Source organism: Xiphophorus couchianus, chromosome 1 (genome assembly GCF_001444195.1).
Source record: "Xiphophorus couchianus chromosome 1, X_couchianus-1.0, whole genome shotgun sequence".
Classification (NCBI taxonomy): domain Eukaryota; kingdom Metazoa; phylum Chordata; class Actinopteri; order Cyprinodontiformes; family Poeciliidae; genus Xiphophorus; species Xiphophorus couchianus.
In genome coordinates, this window is record NC_040228.1 from 20,029,195 (window position 1) to 20,053,659 (window position 24,465).

The window sequence follows — 24,465 nt, forward strand, 5'->3', positions numbered from 1 at the left end:
TTGTTATGCAATTGCTTAGTTAATTTAACATTTAATCCTGTATTTTAGAGAAAGCAAAACCACGTCTTCATCTCTGAACCTTAGCCAGCTCAATCCCTTGCTGCTTTAGACACAGATTTAAGCAAATACAATTGCTTAACATTCTTGGATCAAAATTATTTTGAACTGAGATGTTGTTTTAGGTTAGTGGAGAGAAGTCTGATCTTATCCCTATGTATTTCATCCACTTTTCCTTTAGGGATGGCAAAAGAATATATCCTTTTATGTGCTGCTAATAAGCAGCCACTCTTCCTTTAAACATATTTGTCTGAGAAAGGTGTTCATTGTCAAGAAAACAATCCGTTCTGTGTTTACAACAATAAGCAGTTCTGCTGCTGCAAATGCTACATCATTGAATAGATGGCAACAAATAACTGAAACAAACCCAATGTGCTTTAATTGAAACACAAATTACAATTAGAATATGTTTTTATTTACAATAAATGTTTAGAATCACAAATTTTAAAGAAATACGTTTCAATATGAAGTTACCGTTTAGATTACATTTTAAATCAGGTGTTTAAAAAAAGTTGTTTGTTTTAAGACTACAGTTTTGAATGTTAGACACTTAATTACCCTCACACCTCTTACTGTTCAACATTTAACTCCTCAAGTATACTTAATACTCACCCTAAAAAAATAACTAATGTGTAACTCTTGCATTGGATGAGCTGCTATCAATGTTATTTTAGGTTTGGATGGAAATGAGTGTTTAAAAAAGTAAAATCCAATTACAAAAGTAATGTGTGAGACTTTAAACAAAATGAAAAATTATCTGCATTTAGATGTATTGCAGTGAAAAAAACATAGAGGCACTGTATATTTGTTTTCCATTGTTTCAGACTAATTCCAAAGATACCCCAATACATTCTGCCAAAATTTGTAATAATTTTTAAGTTATATAATCTTCATTCTAAAAGAATTACAAAATATGAATAAAAATAGAATGTTGTTATTTTTAAAAAATTTACAGATTTAACTATTACTAATAGTAGAAGTTAAAAATCAAGGGAACCAATATAAATCTGGCCATCCCTTTGTTGTAGGCTAGTGCAGACTAAATAAGTCTAAATAATACATAAGTGTTTTTGTTAAATGTATTTGGATTCTATCTCCACAAGCTAATTTTAAACCTTTGAAAAATGGTCTACTGTACACTGCCTTGCAAACATATACCACTTGACACTTCATATTTGTCATTCTTTGTCATTCAATAAATGCAAACGTCCGCATTTTATCAGAATTTTACATTACTAACAATTTTCCGAAATAAAATCACCTAGTGTTTATTTTTTTCCTATCAATGGGGGCAGATAGATTTTCTTGAGCTGCAGTTCTACATATCATTTCAAAAAGTCTGAACGAACTTACAGTGAAAAAGATAAATTATCCAAATCTTCAGTCTGATTTTCACAAAATACGCAGCCATTAATAAGTCCTTAAACTTTCAACTTGATATATTAGCACACAAAACAATCTCTGATAATCTAAACGTTTAATGCCTTCTAGATAGGACATAAATACTGTATACACTCAATGTATACTTCGAACCAGCAGGTGGCAGTAACGTTGTAATTTTTCACCACTTGAGCAACAATCGAAGAAGAAGAAGACGAAGGAGACGGAAGGAGATCGTAAAGCCACGACCTGCCTCGAGTAGCTTCTAATAGCAGAAAAGGAAAAAGAAAAGGTTACATAACTTCAAAACGTCTTATTTCACTGCTGCTGTCTGTGTTTAAGAAGGGGATAACCGTCGACGCCAATCTCGTCAGCAGCATATTAGCCGTGGTATTCAGACTTTGGCCCAGCATATCCTCCATTTCAGACGGTAACGTCATTGTTTGCCACTTTCAGCTCGCTGCCGCGGAAACGCTTCGAGTCAGAGTGGCCATTTTGGCACCCTGAACTAAACGCTTGTTTTATCCACCCAGGCGCATTCTGCGGCCCTGTAACTGTAACCGTTTCTAGGTAGTTGAGTATTTTATTTATTATGCTAACTGGTTTATCTGTTTATCGAGAGTCTCGTTTGTCTGTTTGTTAAAGCTTAGTTTTTAAAAAGAAATTGGTTAAAATTAAAATGACGGTAAAGTGTCTTCAAGCTATAGCTAGTTAGCAATAGCTTGAAGCGACGTACACCCGTGCGTGGCTTGAGAATTGTGTTAAAACGTTTTAGCAGACCGTAGTTATATGCGTAGCTTCACAATTGGCGCCATTATCTGAATAATAACCTGAACATGTGTTTACATGAAAAACTAAATGTTTTTTTTGATACTATAGGAGCACCCATCATGTCTAACCCGTCTACCTCCCTCCCGGAATCTTCTCGTGTGTGTGTTTGGGTGTTTTTATTTTATCAGAAGCGGGTTTTTATTTTATTTTATTTTTTTTATTTGCAGGATCGAAATGGCGGATGATTTTGACGTCGAGGCCATGCTGGAAGCGCCTTACAGAAAGGTGAGTTGAGAGTTGAAGAAATGGGGCCTGTAAACTGTTATAGTCCTTGTTTTGCTTAGATCTTAAAGTTTTGTTGTTATGAAGAAGTTCACTTGAATGTTGTGTCTGGTGATTGAGTTATTTAAAAACGCAATACAGAAATATAAATAAATCCACATCTATCTCTCTTTATAGACTTCCCTAATGATATCTCACCTCTACTCCCATGAATTCATCTTTGATTCCACTGTGAACTGTGAAAAAAAAGGAAGGTAGTTATTGCGCATATACTGATGTACTGTGGTTCACTTTAGGACTAAAAGAGATTCAACCTAGAACCATCCAGTCCCAATTCGGTTCCAACAAGGTGAATGCCAATGGTTGATGAGCCCATCTTTATCTGTCCAGCAAAGGAGGCAGTATTCAGATTTACAATTGGCTTGTTGACTCCTATCCCCCTTTGTAATGTGCATTTAATTGTGAATATTCATAACATTTCACTGTGTGGAGAACATTACTTGTATGAACTTCCTTAAATATTTGATTACGTAATTGCACTAGGATGTCCCTGAGCCACAAAGACGTTTGATGCACTTATTCCCCTAACAAAGTATTTAATTATGCCAGTTACGCTGGTTAGTTTAGATGAATATTTTTCTCGTAAATATGAATACTGCCTCTTTCAGCATCTTGATTTAATTGCATGCTACACAAGACATATTACCATGACATTTTAGTGAAATGACTGTAAAATACAACGTATTTAGTGTAATTGTTGTTTAAGAAAACCTTGTATTTTCAGTTGTTATTTTTCTTAAGCCAAACAATTGTAAATATTCATGCAATCTTCAGATAATTTTAGTGTTAAAAGGTGGCTTTTTTTGATCATTTTTATTTATTTTTTGGGCGTCAGTATTACTAAGAAGTGTGAATCCCTGTTTGCTTCAGGGCAAGATGTGTGACAGAGGTGGCATCGAGCTCTTACAGTCCAAGAACGAAAATGGGTGAAGATCACTGGACTGACACCAACCACACAGGATCTCTTTTAGTGGCCATGGGCCATGCGTGGTCACGTGTTTAGGCACAAATAGTGGCATTGGTACGACCTGCTAGGGGAGGGGGGGATGGTGGAGAGGACCTGACAGTTATCAAAGCTTCCTGAACTCTGCTAATATGTTGGACATCCCTTTAACTTTTTCATTGTAGCATTAAGTACTGACCAGCCTTATATTGGGGGGGGAAGGAAGGTATTGGGGTGGTGGAAGAACTGTCCAGATTTGTTAGAAAGTATGAATTATTATTAATTGAATATATTTTTGCATTTTCTCTTCTCACCCCCAACCCCCTTTACCTTGACGACTTGAAATGTTTCATCTACGTCCTCATGATGTTCTTCTATAAACCTTGCTTAGGATGAGAACAAGTCCTATCATGCAAATGGACACGATGAACACGGCAAGAAGTAAGTTTTGGTCATTACTCGTTCACAGAATTTTCCAAAAAAGGTGTTGTGATTCACACCATATTAATAAATTGAAATTGTCTTGATCAAAATCTTTATAGATTTAGATCAAGTTAAGTTTCGCACTTTACAAAAATGTTGCTTGTGGTAATTTTCCTTCTTGGTTTTGATGTGCCTCAGGAAGAGAAGGAGTCGGAGTAGGAGCCGCAGTCCAGGCTCAAAGAAGAAGAAAAGCCGTAGCAGGAGCAGAGACAGGAAGAAGAGCAAGAAAAGAAGCAGGAGCAAAGATAAAAAGCGCAGCCGCAGCAGGGAGCGCCATCGCAGCGGCTCCAAAAGCAGGGATCGGGCTGGGCGCTACAAAGCACGCAAGAGCCCCATGTATGTAGCTCCTTAACTGTTAATGTGGCACATTCACTCAGCCAGAGCATACATGTTCTGGGAACTCTATATGTTGTTTGATTAGGATGGTTAGAGAGGCAGCGATTCAAGTGTAACATTCAAAACAAAAGCTGACTTTTTTTTCCTGTTCATTATTTTAGTCGAAAACGTTCCAGAAGTCGAAGTCCCTTCAAAAAAGAAAAGAGTCCCGTTAGGTAAGTTCACCAAACAGTTCAGCTTGTTTTCATGCTTGGGTATGAAAGTCAAAAGCTTTTCCTGTTCTCATGTTTCACATCAGAAACTTTTGTTTTAAGCAGATATTTTATGAGCATGTTGTGGCTGCTGTTTGTTGGACTTTCAACAGAATTGTTTTTGACCATTTTTCTTCCTGTCATCAAGGCAACCAATCGACAATCTGACACCAGAGGAAAGGGATGCCCGCACGGTTTTCTGCATGCAGCTTGCTGCTAGAATCAGAGCTCGTGACCTGGAGGATTTCTTCTCAGCTGTTGGAAAGGTCAGCTCCGTTAGAAACATTTTCTGACTGATCAGCTTTGATTTGGAAATTATCTTATGTCTTTTTTTTTCTTCTCACTTAACTGCAGGTCAGAGATGTGAGAATCATCTCTGATAGAAACTCTCGGAGGTCAAAGGGTATTGCATACATAGAGTTTGTGGAGTCGTCTTCTGTACCACTGGCAATTGGACTAACTGGTCAGAGGCTTTTAGGTGTGCCCATCATTGTCCAGGCTTCTCAGGTCAGTTCAGCTCAATCCACCAAACATGTAGATGCTTTAGAGACATTAGTCTGATATGAAATGATGGTAAAAGCTTTGCTAGAAGTTGAACAAATTAATTTTACGTGATGTAACATTATTAAGGAAGCAGTATTTATTGTACAATTTCTTCTCAGTTTAATTAAATCTTGTTAATTTGTTTCCAGGCGGAGAAAAATAGAGCTGCTGCTGCAGCCAATAACCTACAGAAGGGCAGCGCAGGTCCAATGAGACTTTATGTGGGTTCACTACATTTTAACATCACTGAAGAAATGCTGCGAGGAATTTTTGAACCTTTTGGAAAGGTTAGAAAGATGATTTGTTTCACGGTGCATGTTCATTTCATGTGCTTTGATATTCATCATCTTTTCCTGTTGGTTTTTCGTAGATTGAAGGGATCCAACTCATGATGGACAGCGAGACTGGGAGATCCAAAGGATATGGTTTCATATCGGTAACTGAAGCTTTGCTGTTAGAACCAATGCTCGCTGCCAGCTTCAGTCTTTAGACTCTTTATTCTCTGAAGTTTGCAGATGCAGAGTGTGCAAAGAAGGCGTTGGAGCAATTGAACGGGTTTGAGCTGGCAGGACGTCCCATGAAGGTGGGACACGTCACAGAACGTTCAGATTCTTCCACGGCTAGTTCTTTCCTGGACAACGATGAGCTGGAGAGGACTGGCATCGACCTTGGCACAACAGGCCGTCTGCAGCTGATGGCTCGGCTGGCGGAAGGTTTGTTACAAATGCAGATGTGTTTTTCAGTCCTGGTTATAAATTAATTTCAATATTAAAGTTGAAAAATGTTCCTCTTCCTCCACAGGAACTGGCTTGAAAATCCCCCCTGCTGCTCAGCAGGCTCTGCAGATGACTGGATCCATACCTTTTGGGGGCATACCTCCTCCATCAGGTGAATAGCAAAATAGTAACCCCGCCCTCTCCTAAGCCTACTTCACCACAAAAATGTCAGTAACAGATCTGTATTCTTCTCATAGTTCCTACTCCTGCACCAAGCCAAGCCTTGAACCTCCCATCACAGCCGCTGGCCACACACTGTCTGCAGCTGTCCAACCTGTTTAACCCGCAGGCGTAAGAACCGTTTCTAATTGCTTCACAGATCTTCTCAAATTTCTTTTAAGTGTTTGGCTGCTGTTACGTCCTTCTTTTTTATTTGTATGTAAAAAGTTACTTTGTGAAATATTTTTGGTAGCAAAAGGAATAAAAACATGACTATCACCATGTATATTATCTGGCATGATATACTTATCTATTTTTTTTCCATTAGAGAAAACGATCCCAACTGGGCCTCTGAAATCCAAGACGATGTGATTGATGAATGCAACAAGCACGGGGGAGTCGTACACATTTACGTTGATAAGAACTCTCCTCAGGTAAATTTGTAATCATCCAGCAATGTTCTATAGTTTACAACAGTCTTTCATATTTTAATCAGTTGTCTCTTTTGTGCACAGGGTAATGTGTATGTGAAGTGTCCCTCAATACCTGCAGCAATGGCAACAGTAAATGCACTTCATGGACGCTGGTTTGCAGGTATGTTAAGTAGCTGCTGCAGCAGTAAATGGAGACTTGTAAGCTATGAATGACGTTTTTTTTATTTTTTTTCCCTTTCAGGTAAAATGATAACAGCTGCTTATGTTCCTTTACCAACCTACCACAACCTCTTCCCAGATTCAGTAACGGCAAAGCAGCTTCTAATGCCTTCACGTCGATAGTCTGAGACGTGTTTCAGAAAATCTGTGTAAATACATTTGTTTGCATTTCATAAAAATCTCAATTGAAGCAAAGATGCATTGAAATTTAGTTGGCTGTGTACTGATGAAGTGGCCTCACATTTATCAAGGTTTTTCTTTTTTTGAAGTTGCTTTTCAGATTTGTGGTCTGTGTTGTATACTACCACTGAAAAGTAATCTGCAGATATCTATTGGTCTGTACATTTTTAAATATCGTCTTATCTGCTCGTTAAACTCAGCCGTTTTAAATTCATTACCTTGAAATTACAGAATACTGTTGGGTTAATTGACCTAAAATGCTGAAAGTATATTGATGTCAATGGTAATCCTTTGTAACTTTATACAGCCATAATTTCTTTTGTATGAAGGCTTCCAATAAATCTGGCAAACCTCAGTTCATTCTTTTGTTCCCATTTGAGTTTGTCAGGCCAGGTTCAATTTGTGATTAAAGTCTTAATAGCAGCATTGGAGCCTGTGGTTTTCATTTTACTGAGGACACCAGGAACTCTATTGTATGCATGGTGATAAGTGAATTAGCAAAAATTTTAACTTTACCTGTAGATAAAATGTTCACAAATGTATTGCTGATATACTAATTGTATGTGGGTGTAAAATAGACTTCAAAGTACACCAATATTGTAAATCACAGCACATAATTATCAAGTTTTTTGACCATATTTTTAGGCAGTTTCTAAATCCAAGCTGGATAAACTTTGCATACTTAATGGATTTAAACATAACAGGTGATGTGCTAAGAGGGAGGATGTGGCCTAACAACATCAACACTGTAACAAGCTGTGCAGAATTATTAGGCAACTTAACATGGCCAAAAACAGTTAACACTGAAAACTGCCTAGCACTCTAAATTCTTAACATTGTTGCAACTTTGTGAGCAGGGTCATAATAAACTTGAAAGATGCAAATAATTATGAACTAGCATGAAGCTACCAGGAATCATTATCTTCCAGTTGTCATATTCCATAACTATTTACCTTAAAGCAGTGCTACAGGAAGGGGTCATCTTTCAAAAAGATTTGTTTTATGCAGGACAATGCTCCATCACATGCATCCATGTGGCTAGCCAGTACAGATATTCAAAATAAACCGAGTCTCCTTCCTCGCTGTCATTACAGTAAAGGGAAACGGTACACCTCTTTGAACTGTCTGCACTGAAGTTAAACAGATCACGAAACAGACTCCATAAATGGAAGGCTGTTTGTAAAAGAACCGTCGCCTTTGTGATTTTAAAGCAACGTCCATTCAGGTTTTGTGAGAGTTGCCACATAGATTTATCCCAGACTGGAGACGGCCTCAAATCTTGCCTGGGCTGGAGGGTTTGAATTGTTGTGCTTAATTCAAAGTCCTCTTTTCAGATTTTATATGGAAATCAAGATCCTTAAAGTCTGGAGAGTCCCCAAATTACTTGAGGTCAAGTGTTTAATTTCTACAGCCAGAGATGATTCAGGGAGTCCATCTGCTGGTCCACTGTCTTGTCCAGTCCGACATGAAAACAGCTGTCCACCAGGTTTGTTTTTAAAGTACTTCATGCTTTCCTCTGGTGATAAACCCTAAAATGATCCCGATTTAAATTTCCAGCTGGACTTGGCACCTGCCCGTACTGCCTAGAGTACCTAATTTAACAACTATGGCACTTTATTTGATGTAAACTACCAAATCTAGACCCCCAAGACAATCTATAAATGTCTGTCAACAGGATGAGAAAACAGACCAAATGTAATCGGATTAAGGCCGCATTGAAGACACCTGGTCTTTGTTATTCATTTCCGAGCCACAAGCAGTTTGTCTCCACTGATGTAGCGAAGGAAATCCTGACCAAGTAATGAGTACATACACTGTACAGTACATGCTGACAATGAATTGGAAAAAAAGTGTTTTTTAATTTTCTAGGAAGCTGATTTTTGTGGTCATTAGCTGATATCTTACAACACTTAATACATCAACGTCTAATAAAACTATACGAGCTTGACCATTTGAACTGAATTACTGAACAACCTTTTGGTGATTTTCCAGTTTACTGCGATGCACTTGTAGATGAAGCAATAAAGACATCTCAATATTCTCACATCTTTGACTAGCTCTGAATTCTGGTCCATTTATGTAAATTGATTAAATGCAAACCAGGGGATGAAATGGTATAGAAGTATTCACTTTTGATATTAAAAAAAATATGACGCAACACAAATTTAATGCATATTCTGGAAACTTTATCTTCTAACAAAAGTCACTGCAACAACAAAATAGCTTGAACTTCAGAAACATTTCACTATCATTCTAAACATGTCAAGTTTTATTCTTTGCTCTCTTTTTCCCAAAACTGATACTTAGAACCTTTTTTCTCCTCTAGAATAATCTTCACACCTGGGAAAAACAAAACACATAATTAGGTCTTTGTGCTCATCTACCTGGGAAAAATAAGGCATGAATAAACTATTTATTCATGCCCATTTTTAGCTGTTAGCTGGTGAGTAATCTTTCCAAAATATAAGCCAATTAGTTGGACATTTACTGAGATGTATTGTGCCCAACTATGCATCTAGAGCTAAAGATTATTTTATTTTTTACTTCCATAAAAATCACTACATAAAGCAGTATTTTTAAAAACACCTGCAATTGAGAAGTACAGCAAGTAAAATGCATCAAAAGCTACCAGGAGTTAAATTTTGAGCCGATTTAAATCAAATAGAATAGAAATAGCCTTTATTGCCCCACAGACAATAAAACTGTGGGACAATTCAGGTGCAACAGCAGCCTCAAGATATGATATCACTCTAAAGATCAAAAAGTGTTACATATTTTTGAAAAATTAGCCACCTGATTTAACACCATTAATTAAACCTCTATTACTTTTTATAGCTTGAATGGTTTATGACTGAAGCACTAGCACTAGAAAGATGAAACAGTCTAACAAATATACCTAACTATTGCAAAAAACAAAAATGCTGCAACCCATTTTGTACTTATGAACAAAATGCTGCAAATGTATTTAAAAGATTTAAAGCAGACCTTAAATTGTTTCACTTTTTTGGAGAACACTCTTTTGCCTTGTGAGCCTGCAAGACAGCGATTGCCTCTTCCACCTGAAAGAAAGAAGAAATGGGACAGAGATGAAAAGAACATCTTAACTCCCGGATTCCTCTGGATTACCAAGAACAGCATCAGTTTCAGCAGTGTCCTCTGCGGTCGGTTATCCTACATGTTCTGGTTCTTTCCCTGCCTGAGTCACATGATGGTTCATTAGCAGGCCTCAGTAGAACATTACAGCTACATTCACACTGCAGATCTTGATGCTCGAATCAGTTTTTTTTGTATGGTCATTCACAATACTTTGAAAATCTTGCCCATATCTGAATTCAGTGTGAACTATTTGGTTCCAAACTGACCGGCTTGCACAAAAGAATGATGATATCTTGCACTGTACTCATTGGTGTGGAAAACATGAAGGAAATGTGCATTTACATTTCTAAAGTGTTCAACACAGATTGAAAGAGTGAAATGTTGTCACTACTAACACCTCCTGCCGGTGCACAGTATTGGGGAACGACAATGGAAAGAGGGATCAAAGTCGCATCAAAACCACTTTGGTAGGTCCAACTGAAATCGCATTCAAAACGCTTGAATACAAATCAGATAAAGGACTACATACAGAAGTGACTCAAATCTGACAAAAAAACAAAAATCAGATATGGCCCATATCCGAGCCTTTACATTTATTTCAACAAGTCTAATCCGGTCACTCAACTTCAAAAAAGAGAAAGAAAAACAATCAGATTTGGACTACATTTGCAGTGTGAACATCGATATGCTGAGAAGGTAGATGGACATTTAAATCATGGGTTGGAACCCTTGAGGATTGGAGCTGGACACTCATACGTTAAGGACGAAAAAAAACTACGCATCTAATTCTCATTGAGAATAAACATATTCAATTCACCAAAACAAGACAAATGGGCAAATAAAAAATATTTCATTATATTTTGCCTTAATCTCATTCTTGTATCCACAAAAATTACTGCAGGTGTTATTTATACAACTTTGGGTTCGACACTATTTGATACTTAATAGATTTTTGTGGAGGTATGTACTACACAGTCTATGATGACAGTCTGTCCTAATAAAGATGTGTAAAATCTGAAGGGACTGAATGAAAAATTTATGTGCCTTAGAGTTCAGGGACTCCGGTGATTCCAGCATGAGCAGCAGTTCTGAATTGTCGATCTCTAGCAGCATCCCTGTGATCTTTCCTGCCAGGTTTGGGTGAAGGGCATGAATCAGTGGATACAGTCGCTCCCCTGTGTGTCACAGCAGGGAGAAGGAAGTATGGAAACAAAGACAAACAGACGACATGATAAAGGGAAAGGATAAACTGAGAGAAGACAGACCAAGAAGTTGTTTCTGATCCATGAGCGGAGCTGCAGCCAGCATTGAAGCGGTGAGAGACTCCGGGCCTGGAATGTGAGCTGCTGGTTCAGCCACAGGCACAGGAGCAACCTGAGAATGTAAGCAGTCACCACATTCATTATTGTAATTTTATTTTTCCTAACCACAAATAAAAAGCTCATAATGTTCCCACATACACACCCTAATGCTTTGATCTAAAAACCACAACACAAATAATGTCAGACTTGCACAGATCAACTTAAAAACTCACTGACTTCTATTAGGATGGAACAAAGCAAAGACAATATTTTTTTTTTTTATGCATATCATTTTGAAACGCATCAAAACTCCTGTTTGAAGAGTTAGAACATTCCTGCTATTGTTTAAAGTTCATCCGATTGGCTCCGTAAATGGAAACACCACAATTGCCAAACTGTTGTTTTTTTTTATTAGTTTACTACCAACAAAGTTTTCACATATTTGTAATGGAAACGCAGCTACCGTCTCTTAAAATATTTAAGTTTGTTTCTCAATCCAGTTTATAAGTCACATAATGGAGGCCCAGCAGCTGTACCTGTGGTCTCGTCATGGGAGCAGGAACTGTAACGACATGCAGAGGGTTCCTCACTCCAGACGAATACTTGTACTGATTTCCTCTGGGCACTCCTCCAGTCTGCGTCCCTATGTTATCTGAAGGAAGAGCTCCAACACGTCAAACAGTAAGACTTCAATTAAATCATCCAGAAAAAAACTGTTATAGTTTAGGTACTCGTCTTTTGTGAGGAGGTTATGATGCGTGGAGCCTGAGTGGAAGCTTGTCGGACTGTAGTGATGGTTGGTGAACCGCGGCGAGGAAGAGGACTCCCTATATACTGGGCTGAGTAAGGTCCTGGATGCATGAACACTTTTATTTACCCATTATCGGAAAAAAAAAAAGCAAAAAACATCTGTTTTAAATAAAGAATTGAAGAAATTTACCCTGGGCTCTGGGCGGCTGCCCCATCCAACGAGGGACTGGTCTCAGGTTGCTGACTGCACTGTGGTTGTAGAAAGAGCGAGTGGGAGGCTGCAAGATAAGGGGTTGTTTTGACTGAATGGAAAGCACATAAGGCCACTGGATTATTTCAAATCCCTGAGAGACTATGAACAGGGTTAAATAGAAAAAACAATTTAGATGGATAGAGTTTTCAAGGCAGAAAGTCAAAGTTTTTAAAATGATTTATGCAAATTTGCTGTTTTTAAGCCAGCAAAGGTAGTTACGCTACCAAAAAAAGAGTTTGTTTTTTTTGCTTCACACATTCTACAGGGCAGATGGTTGATATCAGACAAATAATCATGTTCATAATTCTCCTATTAATAGTCCAAATAATATACCTGTGGTACGGTCATGTAGTATCCTGACTGGGGGTACGAGTCGATGATGGGGTTGCTCATGGTCCTCAGGGTAGCGAGTCTCTGCATGTACTTGTTAGTTAGAATAGCTTTCCGCTCCTCCCTCCTTTGCGCCAGCGCAACATACAGCGGCTTGGTCGCAACAATTCTCCCGTTCATTTCAGTCACTGCTTTGGTTGCTTCCTCTGGAGACGAGAAGCAGACGAAGCCGAAGCCCTTGCTTTGGCCACCTTCAGTCATCACCTGCAGTTAATGAGAGAGAATAGGTTAAAAAATGAATGGTCAATGCACTAAACTGTCAATATATATGTATATAATCTTTATAGCCACCATTGGGTGGATTTTGCAGAAATATTACCTTAGCACTTGTGATTGTACCATAAGGAGAAAATTCCTTCCGGAGTCTATCATCATTTATGCTATCATCCAAGTTCTTCACATACAGATTCACCCCCTGAACCATGAAAAAGAGCATCAAATTATTATTTGTTCCTTCTTTCATTCACATTTAGAGACCTGTTGAACATGTCTGGGGAATTCAGTTATGATCAACACTGAAACTTTAACTTAGAAAGTTAGTGTCTCTCAAGAGAATGATATAAAAACAACATTCTCCTGAAAGACACTTCAAAACATCTTTGAAGTGTCAAATTTGATTAAATCTACAATTCTGGTAATCTGGGGTCAAACACAGCCACACCTGATAGCGTTGGATGCGATCCTGTTTGATCTGGTCAAACTTGCGCTTCAGCTCCCCCTGGCGCTCCATACGCTTCTGAGCGCGACCTACGTAAATGGTCTTCCCATTAAGCTCCTTTCCATTCATTTCATCCACAGCCTGGGAAACAAACAAAAGGAGCAAACAATGAATCCACTTACAATTAGTTGTTGATTAATGGTTCATTAGATTAAAATGAGTTCCAATCGATTAATAACATTCACTTAAACCCTCCAGTGTTGTAGTGTGGCCACCATCCAGGAGAGGGTGCCAGTGGTCATCCTTAAGTAGAGCCAGTTGACACAAAAATAAAGATGGCAGCGGGATCCCAGAACAGGAAAGTGAAACTGTCCGAATGGAGCCCGGTGTGGTATGCTACATGCACTTCATGTTGTTCCAATTTAAAATATAAACACTGAACAAGCTCCTTAAGTTTCACCTAAATATCGCTCATTCAGCTGCCATAGCAGCTGCTACTGTAATCATAACTTCTCATTACATCTTCGCTACAAAGGCAAAGATATGATGACAAAAAAAGCAGAGGGCATAGCACAGAAAAATTGTAATATGAATAGCAACAGATGATGGTGAATTAAAACCTGGCTCCATGAAACATATTAACATTTCTAGCAACCCATTTAGAGGTGCTACAACAAAAAGGCAGCTCAAGTGAACAGCACAAAGTGTCACTCTCACCACTGACTGTAGACACTCCTGGCATCTTTAAATGATAGTTTTGCATCATCAGAAGGGATGGAGATTTCATTACACAAGAGGAAAAATTTAAGGCATTTAAAATCATTTAAGACTACCAAATTATTCAGTAATTTCAAAGCCTGAATTGTGATTTTCAAATTTGGACTTTACTTTCTTTAGATACCCCACAGAAATCCTGTTCTTTCATTTTGCTACTTCCTCGTTTCAGCATCTAACCTTGAATAAAAGGTTAGATGGTTTTATTCAACAGTAAAAAGCTGATTAACATATGCTGTCTATTTATACCTGCACCAATATTCTTTAGACCTTCTGGCGTGTTTCTGCTTTGGTAAACTATACGTCTGGGTTCATAAGGCGTGACAAAAGAAAAGGACTTTGGCCTGATCGTTACTCCTTTAGTAACCACAGATAGAATCAGTATATAATTTAATACATTTAACTAATATCTCCAATAATGTTAGATGGTTTTATTCAAGTATAAACTGTTCAATATGAGTGACTGGGTTTATTTGTGCCAAACTTAAATACAGGGAAATTTAAATTGAGACAACTGAAAAAAATGCTGGGAAAATTGATCCATTAAGAGATGTTAATTATCCCATCACAAAATTTCACAGATGGTTCAGTGTCCATCTAAATAGAGCTGTGTCTTCACCGGGGCTGCTTTCTGGGGTAGATTTCTACCCTGGTCTAGTCCTGGTTCCCAAAGACTACTTTTTAAAATAAGGTTATACGAAAGTTCAAATCAAAATCATTATTTCATTTGGACATCAAAATTATTAACGATGCTCATACCAATAGCCACAGTATATTGTTTAAAAGACAACTGGTTTGTAGTCAGTTTGATAAAATAAAGTCAGCTGGCATTTGCTACCTTCTGAGCATCCTCATGGTGAGCATAGTTGACAAACCCAAACCCTCGGGATTGGCCTTTCTCATCCTTCATCACCCGCACACTGAGAGTCCTCCCTGAAGGCAAACAGGTTAAGGATGTACTAATACTAAAGCACATTGCCTTGGCAGAGCCAGTCATCAACAAGAATGAGAATTTCCTTACCAAAAGCAGAAAAAACCTCCTTCAGGTTCTCGTCAGTGAAGTCGTCTCCAAAGTTCTTGATGTAGACATTGGTAAACTTCATAGCTTTGGAGCCAAACTCAACTTCCCTTTCCTTGCGAGACTTGAAGTGGCCAACAAACCTGGAGACAGAGCCAAGGAACCCAACCAGATGACAACAAATTAAAGGCAAAAATGTCAGATTTACATGTACAATATTTTTAATCAAGCTGAGGTTGGATTATGATTCAGTATTGACATTTTGTGGTATCTAGACCAACTTGTAGAAGATTCAATTCAAAACATATTCTAAAGATTTTAAAATGTGGATTGGATTATTTACATTGAATACAGATTGTTTAATAATTTTTTTGACAACTTTGTTTATAAAAACTTGAAGAAATAAAACTGTCAATGCATTGTTTGTTATTTTTTAATCTAAAAATCAGACCCAGTTTAAATAAAACTGGGTCTGAGCTTTTCTTAAATTAGGAACTTTTTAAATCTTAAAATTAGGAGTGATTTCTGGGCACTCAATCCATACTTTCCCCACAAACTTCAGCATACTTTACTATGTTATTTTTAGGTGACAAATCAACAATGCATAATTGCAAAGTGGGAGAAAAATAATAAATGGTTTCACAAGAAAAGTGTCATTACTTGTATTCAGGCATCTCCAACATCCCTAAATAAAATCTAGTGCAATCAACTGCCATCAAATGATGCCTTGTCATGTGCACTACAATTGTTAGGCTTAAAAATGCTTAAAAGACAGAAATCGGCTGAACATTTGTGGTCCAATTTACTATTAAATAAAAGTGAAAGAAATAAAGAAAGATTAATGAAAAAAATACAATCTGCTATAGCTAAAAAAAATCAATTTTATCATTTGTCTGTAAAAATCATGCAAATAAATATTTTTAACAAACGTTATCTGCATCAATCACCTATGTTTTCAGACTTATTTTGTGCTATTTGTCAACACTGATCAGGGCCATACAGAACCGCACTTTGGACATCCCTGCCTTGCAGTCTGACTCTCCACTAGTGGTAAGTACAGCACAAGGTGTTTGAACACTGCATTTACTAAAGAGATTAGATTTTAATTTAGAAGAATTTTAAAAAGTATTCATCACTTTCCTTCCACATTTTTGTTACCCACTACTTTGTGTTTAGGTCTCACATAAAATCCCAATAAAATACCAGGATTTTGGTTGTAATGGCAAAACGTGACAAACAATATCTTTGCAATATACGAATTACAACACTTAATACTTCAGCTTCAGAATTAATATGGTTTAAGTAAAGCTTTCAAATAGTTTGTGCATCAGTTTTGCCCTCATGAATAATTAAAATACAAGCATGAACAACAAACCTAGACAAAGATCCTACCTATTTGCTGACCTAAGCTGGGAGAACTGACATTTTTCCCACAGGAAACGGTCCTTTGGGTTGACAATGCCAGATTCCTTTTTACCTGTCTTTTGACTGAGTGAACAACAACAAAAAGACACATGGAGAAATCATCTGCAAAAATTCTCTCTTAAAAAAGCAGCACAATTAATATCTGCTCACTTCTTTGCCTGGCCTCAGGTTTAGACAAATGGGCTCATGTGTGACCAATCTGGTCACACATATGGCAAAGTCTTTGGAGTGCAATCACTTTTTTTCTCCTTGATAGCACTGGTGCGCCTAACTTTTTGCATTTCTGTTAAACTGTCTTCCATGCACTCATTCAAGGTAGAACATCAACACCAATCAGAGCTTCCCTTAGATATGACACTTTGTACTCATAAAGTAAGGTGGTCATTTGTCTCCCCAGCCACAGGTGATATGCTCAACTTTCAATAAGAATCGGAGGAAATTACAGATGTTAAGATTATCTGATTCAAACCATCCTTGTACATTGCAAGTGCATCAATAGAGCAGCTGTGACAATTTGTGTTAGTTTTAAATTCATCAAACAACAGAAGCTAATCTGCTGGACTAAAATATGAACTTAAGTTTGTGAACAAATTCCTGTACATCTCTTTTTCTGCTGTGGAGCAGCTCCACTGTTAGGAAAAAGAGGCCCAATAAGAAAATAAAATATGGAATGAGTTTGGACCTCATCTCAGTGCATATTAATTCATGCATCTGGGCTATCCAGCTTGCAGGCCTTAGACACAAAAAGACAGCCAAAATGATGCATAACAGCCAGCCTCTCAAAGGCATTCAAGACAATCATTCCTGAAGCAGTACCACTAGAAAGAAGGATAGAAACTGAGAGAACTTGGGTGCACCTCAGTATTGTTGTGGTGCAGCTCACTGAAAAAGAAAGTTAGGTGCCACCAGTGCAACAAGTGAGTTTGTAGCCCTCAGATGGACTTATTTGCAAAAGCACTTTTAGTGAAAGTTTACTCACACTTTCCTGTCATTCAGAAGCATCCCATTCATTGTTTCAATGGCCCGATTTGCAGCCTCCTGAGTCTCAAAGTGAACAAAGCCATAGCCTTTTGATCCTTTCTCATCACAGACAACCTACAAATATCCAGATATTTTGAGTCATGCTAAAAAAAAGAAAAATTATACAACAATCTTCAAAAAAGAAAAAAAGGCCTACCTTGCAGGATAAAATATTGCCAAAGGCAGAGAAGGTATCATACAGCGCCTTGTTGTCAATGGACTCATCCATGTTCTTGATAAAGATGTTTCCCACACCGGACTTCCTGAGACCTGGGTCACGCTGAGACCACATTATCCGAATGGGTCGACCCTTAATGACGTCATAGTTCATCGTATCTAGGGCACACTCCGCTAAAAATTATTAAAAAAAATTAAAACACGATCAGGAAGGAAGACGTATCAAAAATAAACCACAACTTTACATACAAATGTAATACTGTACCCTCTAGCAAAGGTTTCCTAATTTACAGTATGTCTTTGCTGAGCTTAACAAAATAATTAAGGGCATCCATGTATTAAAACAATGGAACAAGATTTATTTTATTTAAGTTATTTTGAATGCAGGGGATTTTGAATCAACATCCACCTGTGTTTATTCCCATTTCTGTAGATCTGGATTAGCAAGTCCATCACCCTGCAACTTTTCGTTGCATCCCTTCTTAAATGAATGGCTCATTATCATGCCTATGCAGAACTGACGATATCCTGATGAAGGAATTAGGCCATCATGCTTAAGCCAAAGATAGCTTAAGCAGGTAAATCTCATAAAATATAGAAACAGCAATAAGAAAAGTAATAGAAATATCAGGTGACAGTTGATCATTTGCTCTCAGAGGAAGGCTAGCTCTCCCACACTTTGAAAACCCCCACTCTGTCAGATTCAAATCAGGACTGTAAATAAATTGTGCCCAACTGTATTTAAATAAAGGCAGCAGTACCGTCAGCTGGCTGCTGGAAGTTTATGTAGGCGTATCCTAGGGATCTGCGGGTGATGATGTCCCGGCACACGCGGATCGACATGATGGGTCCAGCAGGAGAAAACTTCTGATATAGCATGGCTTCTGTAACATCAGGGTGCAGGTCCCCAACATACAAAGAGGCTAGAGGATATGCTGGACCACTGCTGTTCATGTTGCGTACCAGCTGGATGAAAAAACAAAAGGGGGTTATGGAGAGTAGAACGCATTGCTAGTTTACATTAGGGAAACTATGCATGTTTTACTGCACTGGTAAATTGGCTCCCAATACCCTTAATTTTGGAAGATTGGTGATTGGCCGTTACATGTGAAGACGATCTTAACCACTGTCCTCTTTTGCTCTGCTCTGAGAGAGGTTTGACTGACAGACCTACTCACCAGTTCATGTCTGCACATTTGTAGTTAGCAATGGTCACCCCACTGTTGCCAGCTCAGTGAATTTCTTGCTATATTTAGCAACATTTCAGACACAAAGTTTCAGTCAGGCTTCTTAAAGATCGACCAGAAAACTGCAATCGGTGCACGTACAGGGGCCGATCTCCTTAATCCATTCTGCTGCATTGATGTAGTAATTCATGCAGAACCAGATATTTAGTGCATATAGCAGCACATGCACATCCTTTCATAGGGCCAACATTTCGGTATTGAAATCCCTTGTTTAATTTGGCTTATATACGATCCCTAAAAAGCATAAGGTTTTTATTGTGAGCCTTAGTCAAAATAAAACTGTCTCCGTGTTAAGTGGAGGCTTAAAACAGAGTACGTAATCTAAACTTTTTTTTAATGAATTAACTTGATTATATTCTCACTTATGTAGACACCTCGGTATATACTAAATTTAAAGAGAATTCACAAAGATTTGTTGAGTTTAGACCTTTTTCCACTCAACTAGAAACGTTCTGTTTCTAGTTGAAACAGAAGAAGCAACCTGATACTCGGTGGTAGTTTTAACAGTGGGCAGAAGATTTTCAGCTGAAATGTTTAGATAAAACTATTATCTTAACATAAAAGCGGGGAAGCAAATACTTTTGAAAGTTTAATGATGTAGCTAACGGTACAAGCAACAAATTTATCCAAGAAAAAACATTAAGCTAAAACAGTCGTTAGCTAAATTTTCCAGTGCGTGCGCATCACGCACTGAAAGAAACTCGCAGTTCTACAAATAAATACACCCTAACGTTTCAAACCAAATAAACTTACATTTAAAGCGAGGATGTCTTTTTATTCAGCGCAGCAGTTTGTGAACACTTTCCACGTGAACCTCAGCTTGTTTTGATTTAATTAGCATCGCCGAACACCTGCACGCTTGCTCCGCGCAGTGCAATTTCAATTAAGACGTGAGAAGGCACTGACAAAAAGTACGTCACATTCCGCGATAAAAACTAGTTCTAATCTTAGTAATAAAAAATACATGCAGTGGAATGAGTCCATGTATTTAAAGCCACGTTTGATACATTTAAAAAAAAATTAACAGGACTTTCTGAACAGAAATAAAGACGTAATTTGCCTCTTATCTTAAACGAAACTTTATTTCACTGAATGGTCTTTGACACTTTCCTATTTCTTACATGTATAGTGAAACTAGAATGGTTTTAAGATACATAAACACAAAGCTAGAATTACACCAACCATTGTTTATCTCCATTTCATCACTGCTTTTTTAATAGCTATTCTAAATTTTCACAACCACGTGTGTGCACTGGGTAATAGACTGTTACAGAAGCAAATTTTAGCCATAAGACTTGTCAGTAAAAACAAAGCAAGTAAATACCTGATATACAGACAGGCTTCGTTCCACATTCACTAACTGCATTTTCATCAAGCAAAATAATGAACTGACATATTTTTTTTATTTTTTTTTCCCCCCCAACAAAAGATTTCAATTTATTGGAGCATTGTCAGAGTAAACAGACCGCCAGCTATAACGTGGAATGGTGTCTTCAACTACAGTAATGTGGAATGTAGTGGTGATACATGGTATTGTGACACTGAGCTTCTTTTCACCTTCTAAAACCTGATTTTTAGAGGCAATTATTCCCACCAGCTAGCTTTAATAGCCGAGAGATTCACCTGGGTAAAAACTGAGGTCAGGGTTTATGTTTTTGTGGTCTAACTCGTTCTATGAGATTTTAAACAAGCAGATGCTGCTACCTTAAAAGGAAAAAAATGCAGGAGGCTGCAAGAGAAAGCCAGGCACAAAAGCTTTTTTGGAGAAAACAACCGCTTTAAGAGGAATATTTTGCAAGCAGGGTTGATACAGTGTGGCAAGACATTTTCAATTAACATCAATAAAAGGTTACTTTAGGTTTTACATACAGATGATAGTCAATCTTGCAAAATACATGGAACCACATTTACGCATACAATTTTCATTGTACTGAGATCAAGCAGCACCAGAACAGTGAGAAAACTACAATGACAATCTATACTTAGTTCAAAAAACAATAAGGAGCACTGCTGTTTTCAAGATGCCTAATAATGTGGAATGTCTCATGTCTGAACAAATCTATTATGACAATTTACGGGGTCCCTTAGAAATTGAAAACTGAATCTGTGAACATGATCAAGGAATATTACACCAAGATGTCAGTGTCACAATACAGCCTGCCTCCTTTCTGTATGAGCCCACAGCAGAATTGCAGTTAACTGAATACAGGATCGTACGTGTCTGGAACAAAAACAAAAACTATTTTGAGGGTTGTGAAGCAAATGGAAAGCCTACCATCACAGTGTTTGGTGGAAATCAACTGCCAGTTTAATTACCATACAATAAAACCTGTAAATATCATGAGGAATCACAAATAAGAAAAGTAACAAAAAAAAAAAAAAAAAGGATGAAAAATGCACACCAAACTAGCTGGGATAAAGGAAGTTGGAAGGACGATTCGAATTCACAACACCCCCCTCCCCCCCAGAAACACACACGCGCAATCATTTCACACTCGCTCGCACTTTCACGCTCACCACATACAGACCTACACACAAAGCTGACAAAAACAACAGCAACATGGACTCACTAATCAATACAACATGTTTCCACAAAGTGACTGAATCTGCTAACAACTGAAAATTACCCTGTCACCTCACAGTGAACTGAGAGGGGTAAACTAGTTGGTCAGGAGCAATTCAGGCTGCTTGTCATACAGAAGTGGGAGGGGCTGATGGAGTGGAGGGGGGGATGTATATAAGCTGTCTGTGTTTAAGATAAGAGTGTAGGTGGATTAACAGTGCAATTCCATTAGTTTTCCCCGTCTCCGGTCTCTCCCTCATCTGCCTGGTTTTCTGATGTCCACAGCTGGAGAAAGAAAGCAAGAGAAAAGTTAGAGTAATATTTGTCGGGAAAGACATCAAGATCACACAGGATATCCCAAATATGGAACTCACAGTCAGGTTGTCCCTTAGTAGTTGCATGATCAGGGTGCTGTCTTTGTAAGAGTCCTCGTTCAAAGTGTCGAGTTCAGCAATTGCTTCATCAAATGCCTGATAGAAAAAAAAAAAATATCCAAAAACCACAAAACTTAAACTTCCACAATAGTTGGTCTAATTTCCTCTGATTTATACCATCTCCAAATTGTTAAATTTAAAACTGATCGTCAATCAGTTTGCCATAGTTTTACATAAAAAAAAATAATAAAAAAAAAGAGACTACAAGTAGATTGTTAGTAGGGTTTGGTTCATACCGTCTTAGCCAGGCTACAGGCCTTGTCCGGGTTGTTGAGGATTTCATAATAGAAGACTGAGAAGTTGAGGGCCAGGCCAAGCCTAATGGGGTGTGTTGGCTGCATCTCCCCCTTGCTAATGTCAAAAGCTTGCTGGTACGCCTGCTGGGAATTATCCACTGTATCTGTATTAGCAGAAGAAAAAAATGAAATGATCAATTATTAACAAACTTTTAAGGTAGACACCAGAGCAGCAAAAAAAGAAAAGAAACTAATACGCTGTCTAAGCACAATAAAGTTTACATAAAAATGTCTCAAACACCAAGGTAGTATGCAACTCAAGTTATGAGACATTTTGTGTTTTCCTTTGATTTCTGTTAAGGAAATATTACCAAAGTAAAAACTGACTGAATTTTTAAGCAGAAAATATTCTGTTAAAAGAAAATTTCCAGTTTGACAGAAAATGCAATTGTTTTATTTAAATATTCTTTTGAGAATCAGGATTTTCATGAGCGTTTTAATCATCTTTCAAATCCCTATTTTCAAGTCAAGTTAAACATTGTTGTGCGATGTTTAAGTAATATAATTACCCTTCTTAGAGTCTCCAGATGCAACCTCAGAAAGGTATCTATAATAGTCGCCTTTCATCTTCAGGTAGAACACCTTGCTCTCAGCAGCAGATGCGTTGGCAATGAGATAGTTGTCCAGTAGCCCCTGAAATCAATACACGAGATAACCAGTTTAGAAACATCCCCTGGAATACAAGAAAGGGCACAGTTCTCACAATTAAACGCTTACAAGCACATCATGGCAGATTTCTTGCAGTTCAGCTTCTATCTTCTCCCGGTATTCACGTGCCATCTGCTGTTTTTTGTCATTGCCTTCAGTCTTCTGCTCGATGCTGGAAATTACACGCCAGGATGAACGACGTGCCCCAACCACATTCTTGTAGGCCACAGAGAGAAGGTTACGCTCCTCATTCGACAGCTCTGCGCCTTGCTCTGTCACTGACTTCATGGCTGCAGCCATGTCATCATAGCGCTCCGCCTGCTCAGCAAGCTTGGCCTTCTGTACCAGGTCGTTCTTATCCATTTTCTAGACTGGAAAAAAAGAAGAGGCAATGTCAAGAGCTAGATATGTGAACAGTACACATGGGTAATCATATTTTAAGGTGGATAGTTCACATTTCTATGGGATAATCATAACTTTCTGTTGAAATTAACACCGTTTGCTAGCTCTTTGGTAGAAACCATTATGTTATACAGAAATTATGTGTAAGTTTGAACTGGGCCCCCTGGCAACTGGGTCAGCCATACACATCACTAGCTAAGGTTTAGCTGTTAGCTCGTTCGTAGCGCTCCCCAATCTTGACTCTTCCCTAACCTGCTATGTGCTCACTCGTCAGCATGCACAGGTGTAAGGTGCTTAAATTTAACACTCGTGACTGTTTTATTGGATCAATATATTTCGAATTAATCCCCTAATCTACAAAACCAACCGAAGCTTTCCCGGGTCAGCCTTTAATGCCCTCCCTTGAGGTTGCTAGTAGCGCTAGCGGGCTGCAGTATTTAATGGCCCAATATTAACGATATTTTGACAAATACGCCAGAAGTGGTTGAAGTTTTCTATTAGATTACATTTAAGGGTGTGTCCTTAATTGACCAGAGAACGCGCAGGGAGATAATATGTCGTGATAACGCAAAACGAATGGAGAAGCTAACAGTTGGCTAGCTACCGTCGCCTGGCTGCCGCTGTCTTTCGCTAGGCCAGTAGAGAAAATTTCAACGGCCACGTTAAATTATTTAGAACAAGAACGGGACAGCAACGGTTCTTCTTGTGGAACTGTTAAACCAGACGAGAACAAATCGTGGCAATTCGGTGAGCTACGTGAACGTTTTAGTGTATTTTCCCCTGCTGTAAGACTCGGCCCGCCCAGGCTGCCGAGCCTGTCAGAACAAAGTGTCATGGAATCCGACCGTCGGTTAGCAGCTAGCCTAGCCTCTCAACAGGATCCAGCCGCACACGATGAAAAACAGCTCTTCTCCCGCCGAATTACCAATGAAAAGGTAGTGCTATCGTGCGATATTCCGACGCGCTAGGTTACTACACTTACAAAATTGGTGACTTTTAATCCTGCTTTTTTTGTCGTTTTTTTCACTCTCTGGACGATTCAGCCTCCGTCCTCCGTCTCGCTCAGCGTTCAGGGCAGTACCACTTCCGCTACACTGGCACTTCTGTTTCCTCCTTTCTCACCACACATCTGCCTTACG

At 38.3% G+C, this 24,465-nt stretch overlaps 3 protein-coding genes across 15 annotated transcripts; 1 reads left to right on the forward strand and 2 right to left on the reverse strand.

Annotated features, from left to right (window-relative positions):
• Positions 1–1,594: 1,594 nt before the first annotated feature.
• rbm39b (RNA binding motif protein 39b) lies at positions 1,595–7,234 on the forward strand. Of its 10 annotated transcripts, XM_028021810.1 has the most exons (17): positions 1,641–1,867; positions 2,436–2,493; positions 2,668–2,839; positions 3,421–3,571; positions 3,885–3,934; positions 4,115–4,312; positions 4,474–4,527; positions 4,712–4,829; positions 4,918–5,070; positions 5,256–5,393; positions 5,477–5,542; positions 5,615–5,819; positions 5,908–5,994; positions 6,080–6,173; positions 6,370–6,475; positions 6,557–6,635; positions 6,717–7,234. In XM_028021810.1, exons 8-17 carry the CDS (start codon positions 4,767–4,769, stop codon positions 6,815–6,817), a joined length of 1,092 nt encoding a protein of 363 aa, XP_027877611.1. In that variant the 5' UTR covers positions 1,641–1,867; positions 2,436–2,493; positions 2,668–2,839; positions 3,421–3,571; positions 3,885–3,934; positions 4,115–4,312; positions 4,474–4,527; positions 4,712–4,766; the 3' UTR covers positions 6,818–7,234. The 10 variants fall into 10 exon arrangements, with proteins under 10 accessions (XP_027877563.1, XP_027877558.1, XP_027877611.1 ...); XM_028021787.1 differs by having other exon boundaries at positions 2,668–3,571; XM_028021780.1 differs by having other exon boundaries at positions 3,421–3,934.
• LOC114147150 (embryonic polyadenylate-binding protein-like) lies at positions 6,947–19,903 on the reverse strand. Of its 4 annotated transcripts, none has more exons than XM_028021728.1 (17): positions 19,737–19,903; positions 18,498–18,702; positions 17,717–17,910; positions 17,519–17,634; positions 16,507–16,602; positions 15,118–15,257; positions 14,935–15,029; positions 13,326–13,463; positions 12,984–13,079; positions 12,608–12,868; positions 12,212–12,299; positions 12,003–12,122; positions 11,808–11,923; positions 11,236–11,344; positions 11,015–11,145; positions 9,860–9,933; positions 6,947–9,214 (listed from the first exon to the last, which is right to left on the reverse strand). In XM_028021728.1, exons 2-16 carry the CDS (start codon positions 18,688–18,690, stop codon positions 9,871–9,873), a joined length of 1,956 nt encoding a protein of 651 aa, XP_027877529.1. In that variant the 5' UTR covers positions 18,691–18,702; positions 19,737–19,903; the 3' UTR covers positions 6,947–9,214; positions 9,860–9,870. The 4 variants fall into 4 exon arrangements, with proteins under 4 accessions (XP_027877529.1, XP_027877520.1, XP_027877546.1 ...); XM_028021719.1 differs by having other exon boundaries at positions 11,808–11,935; XM_028021745.1 differs by lacking the exon at positions 16,507–16,602.
• Positions 19,904–20,046: 143 nt separating this feature from the next.
• Positions 20,047–24,465, reverse strand: LOC114147229 (14-3-3 protein beta/alpha-1). Its single transcript, XM_028021839.1, has 6 exons — positions 24,309–24,465; positions 22,994–23,295; positions 22,786–22,909; positions 22,217–22,380; positions 21,921–22,016; positions 20,047–21,831 (listed from the first exon to the last, which is right to left on the reverse strand). Exons 2-6 carry the CDS (start codon positions 23,285–23,287, stop codon positions 21,775–21,777), a joined length of 735 nt encoding a protein of 244 aa, XP_027877640.1. The 5' UTR covers positions 23,288–23,295; positions 24,309–24,465; the 3' UTR covers positions 20,047–21,774.

What these genes read in the sequence shown, in the direction of transcription:
- rbm39b (XM_028021762.1), top strand. Translation starts at nt 2,443, where the DNA reads ATGGCGGATGATTTTGACGTCGAGGCCATGCTGGAAGCGCCTTACAGA. An exon ending in TGGAAGCGCCTTACAGAAAG is followed by an intron (nt 2,494 to 3,884) that starts GTGAGTTGAGAG and finishes AACCTTGCTTAG; the next exon opens with GATGAGAACAAGTCCTATCA. An exon ending in TCTTCTCAGCTGTTGGAAAG is followed by an intron (nt 4,830 to 4,917) that starts GTCAGCTCCGTT and finishes ACTTAACTGCAG; the next exon opens with GTCAGAGATGTGAGAATCAT.
- LOC114147150 (XM_028021719.1), bottom strand. Translation starts at nt 18,690, where the DNA reads ATGAACAGCAGTGGTCCAGCATATCCTCTAGCCTCTTTGTATGTTGGG. An exon ending in GGAGGTTTTTTCTGCTTTTG is followed by an intron (nt 15,030 to 15,117) that starts GTAAGGAAATTC and finishes GTTTGCCTTCAG; the next exon opens with GGAGGACTCTCAGTGTGCGG. An exon ending in GCAGCCGCCCAGAGCCCAGG is followed by an intron (nt 12,123 to 12,211) that starts GTAAATTTCTTC and finishes TCATGCATCCAG; the next exon opens with GACCTTACTCAGCCCAGTAT.
- LOC114147229 (XM_028021839.1), bottom strand. Translation starts at nt 23,287, where the DNA reads ATGGATAAGAACGACCTGGTACAGAAGGCCAAGCTTGCTGAGCAGGCG. An exon ending in ATCTGGAGACTCTAAGAAGG is followed by an intron (nt 22,381 to 22,785) that starts GTAATTATATTA and finishes CTGCTAATACAG; the next exon opens with ATACAGTGGATAATTCCCAG. An exon ending in TACTAAGGGACAACCTGACT is followed by an intron (nt 21,832 to 21,920) that starts GTGAGTTCCATA and finishes TTCTTTCTCCAG; the next exon opens with CTGTGGACATCAGAAAACCA.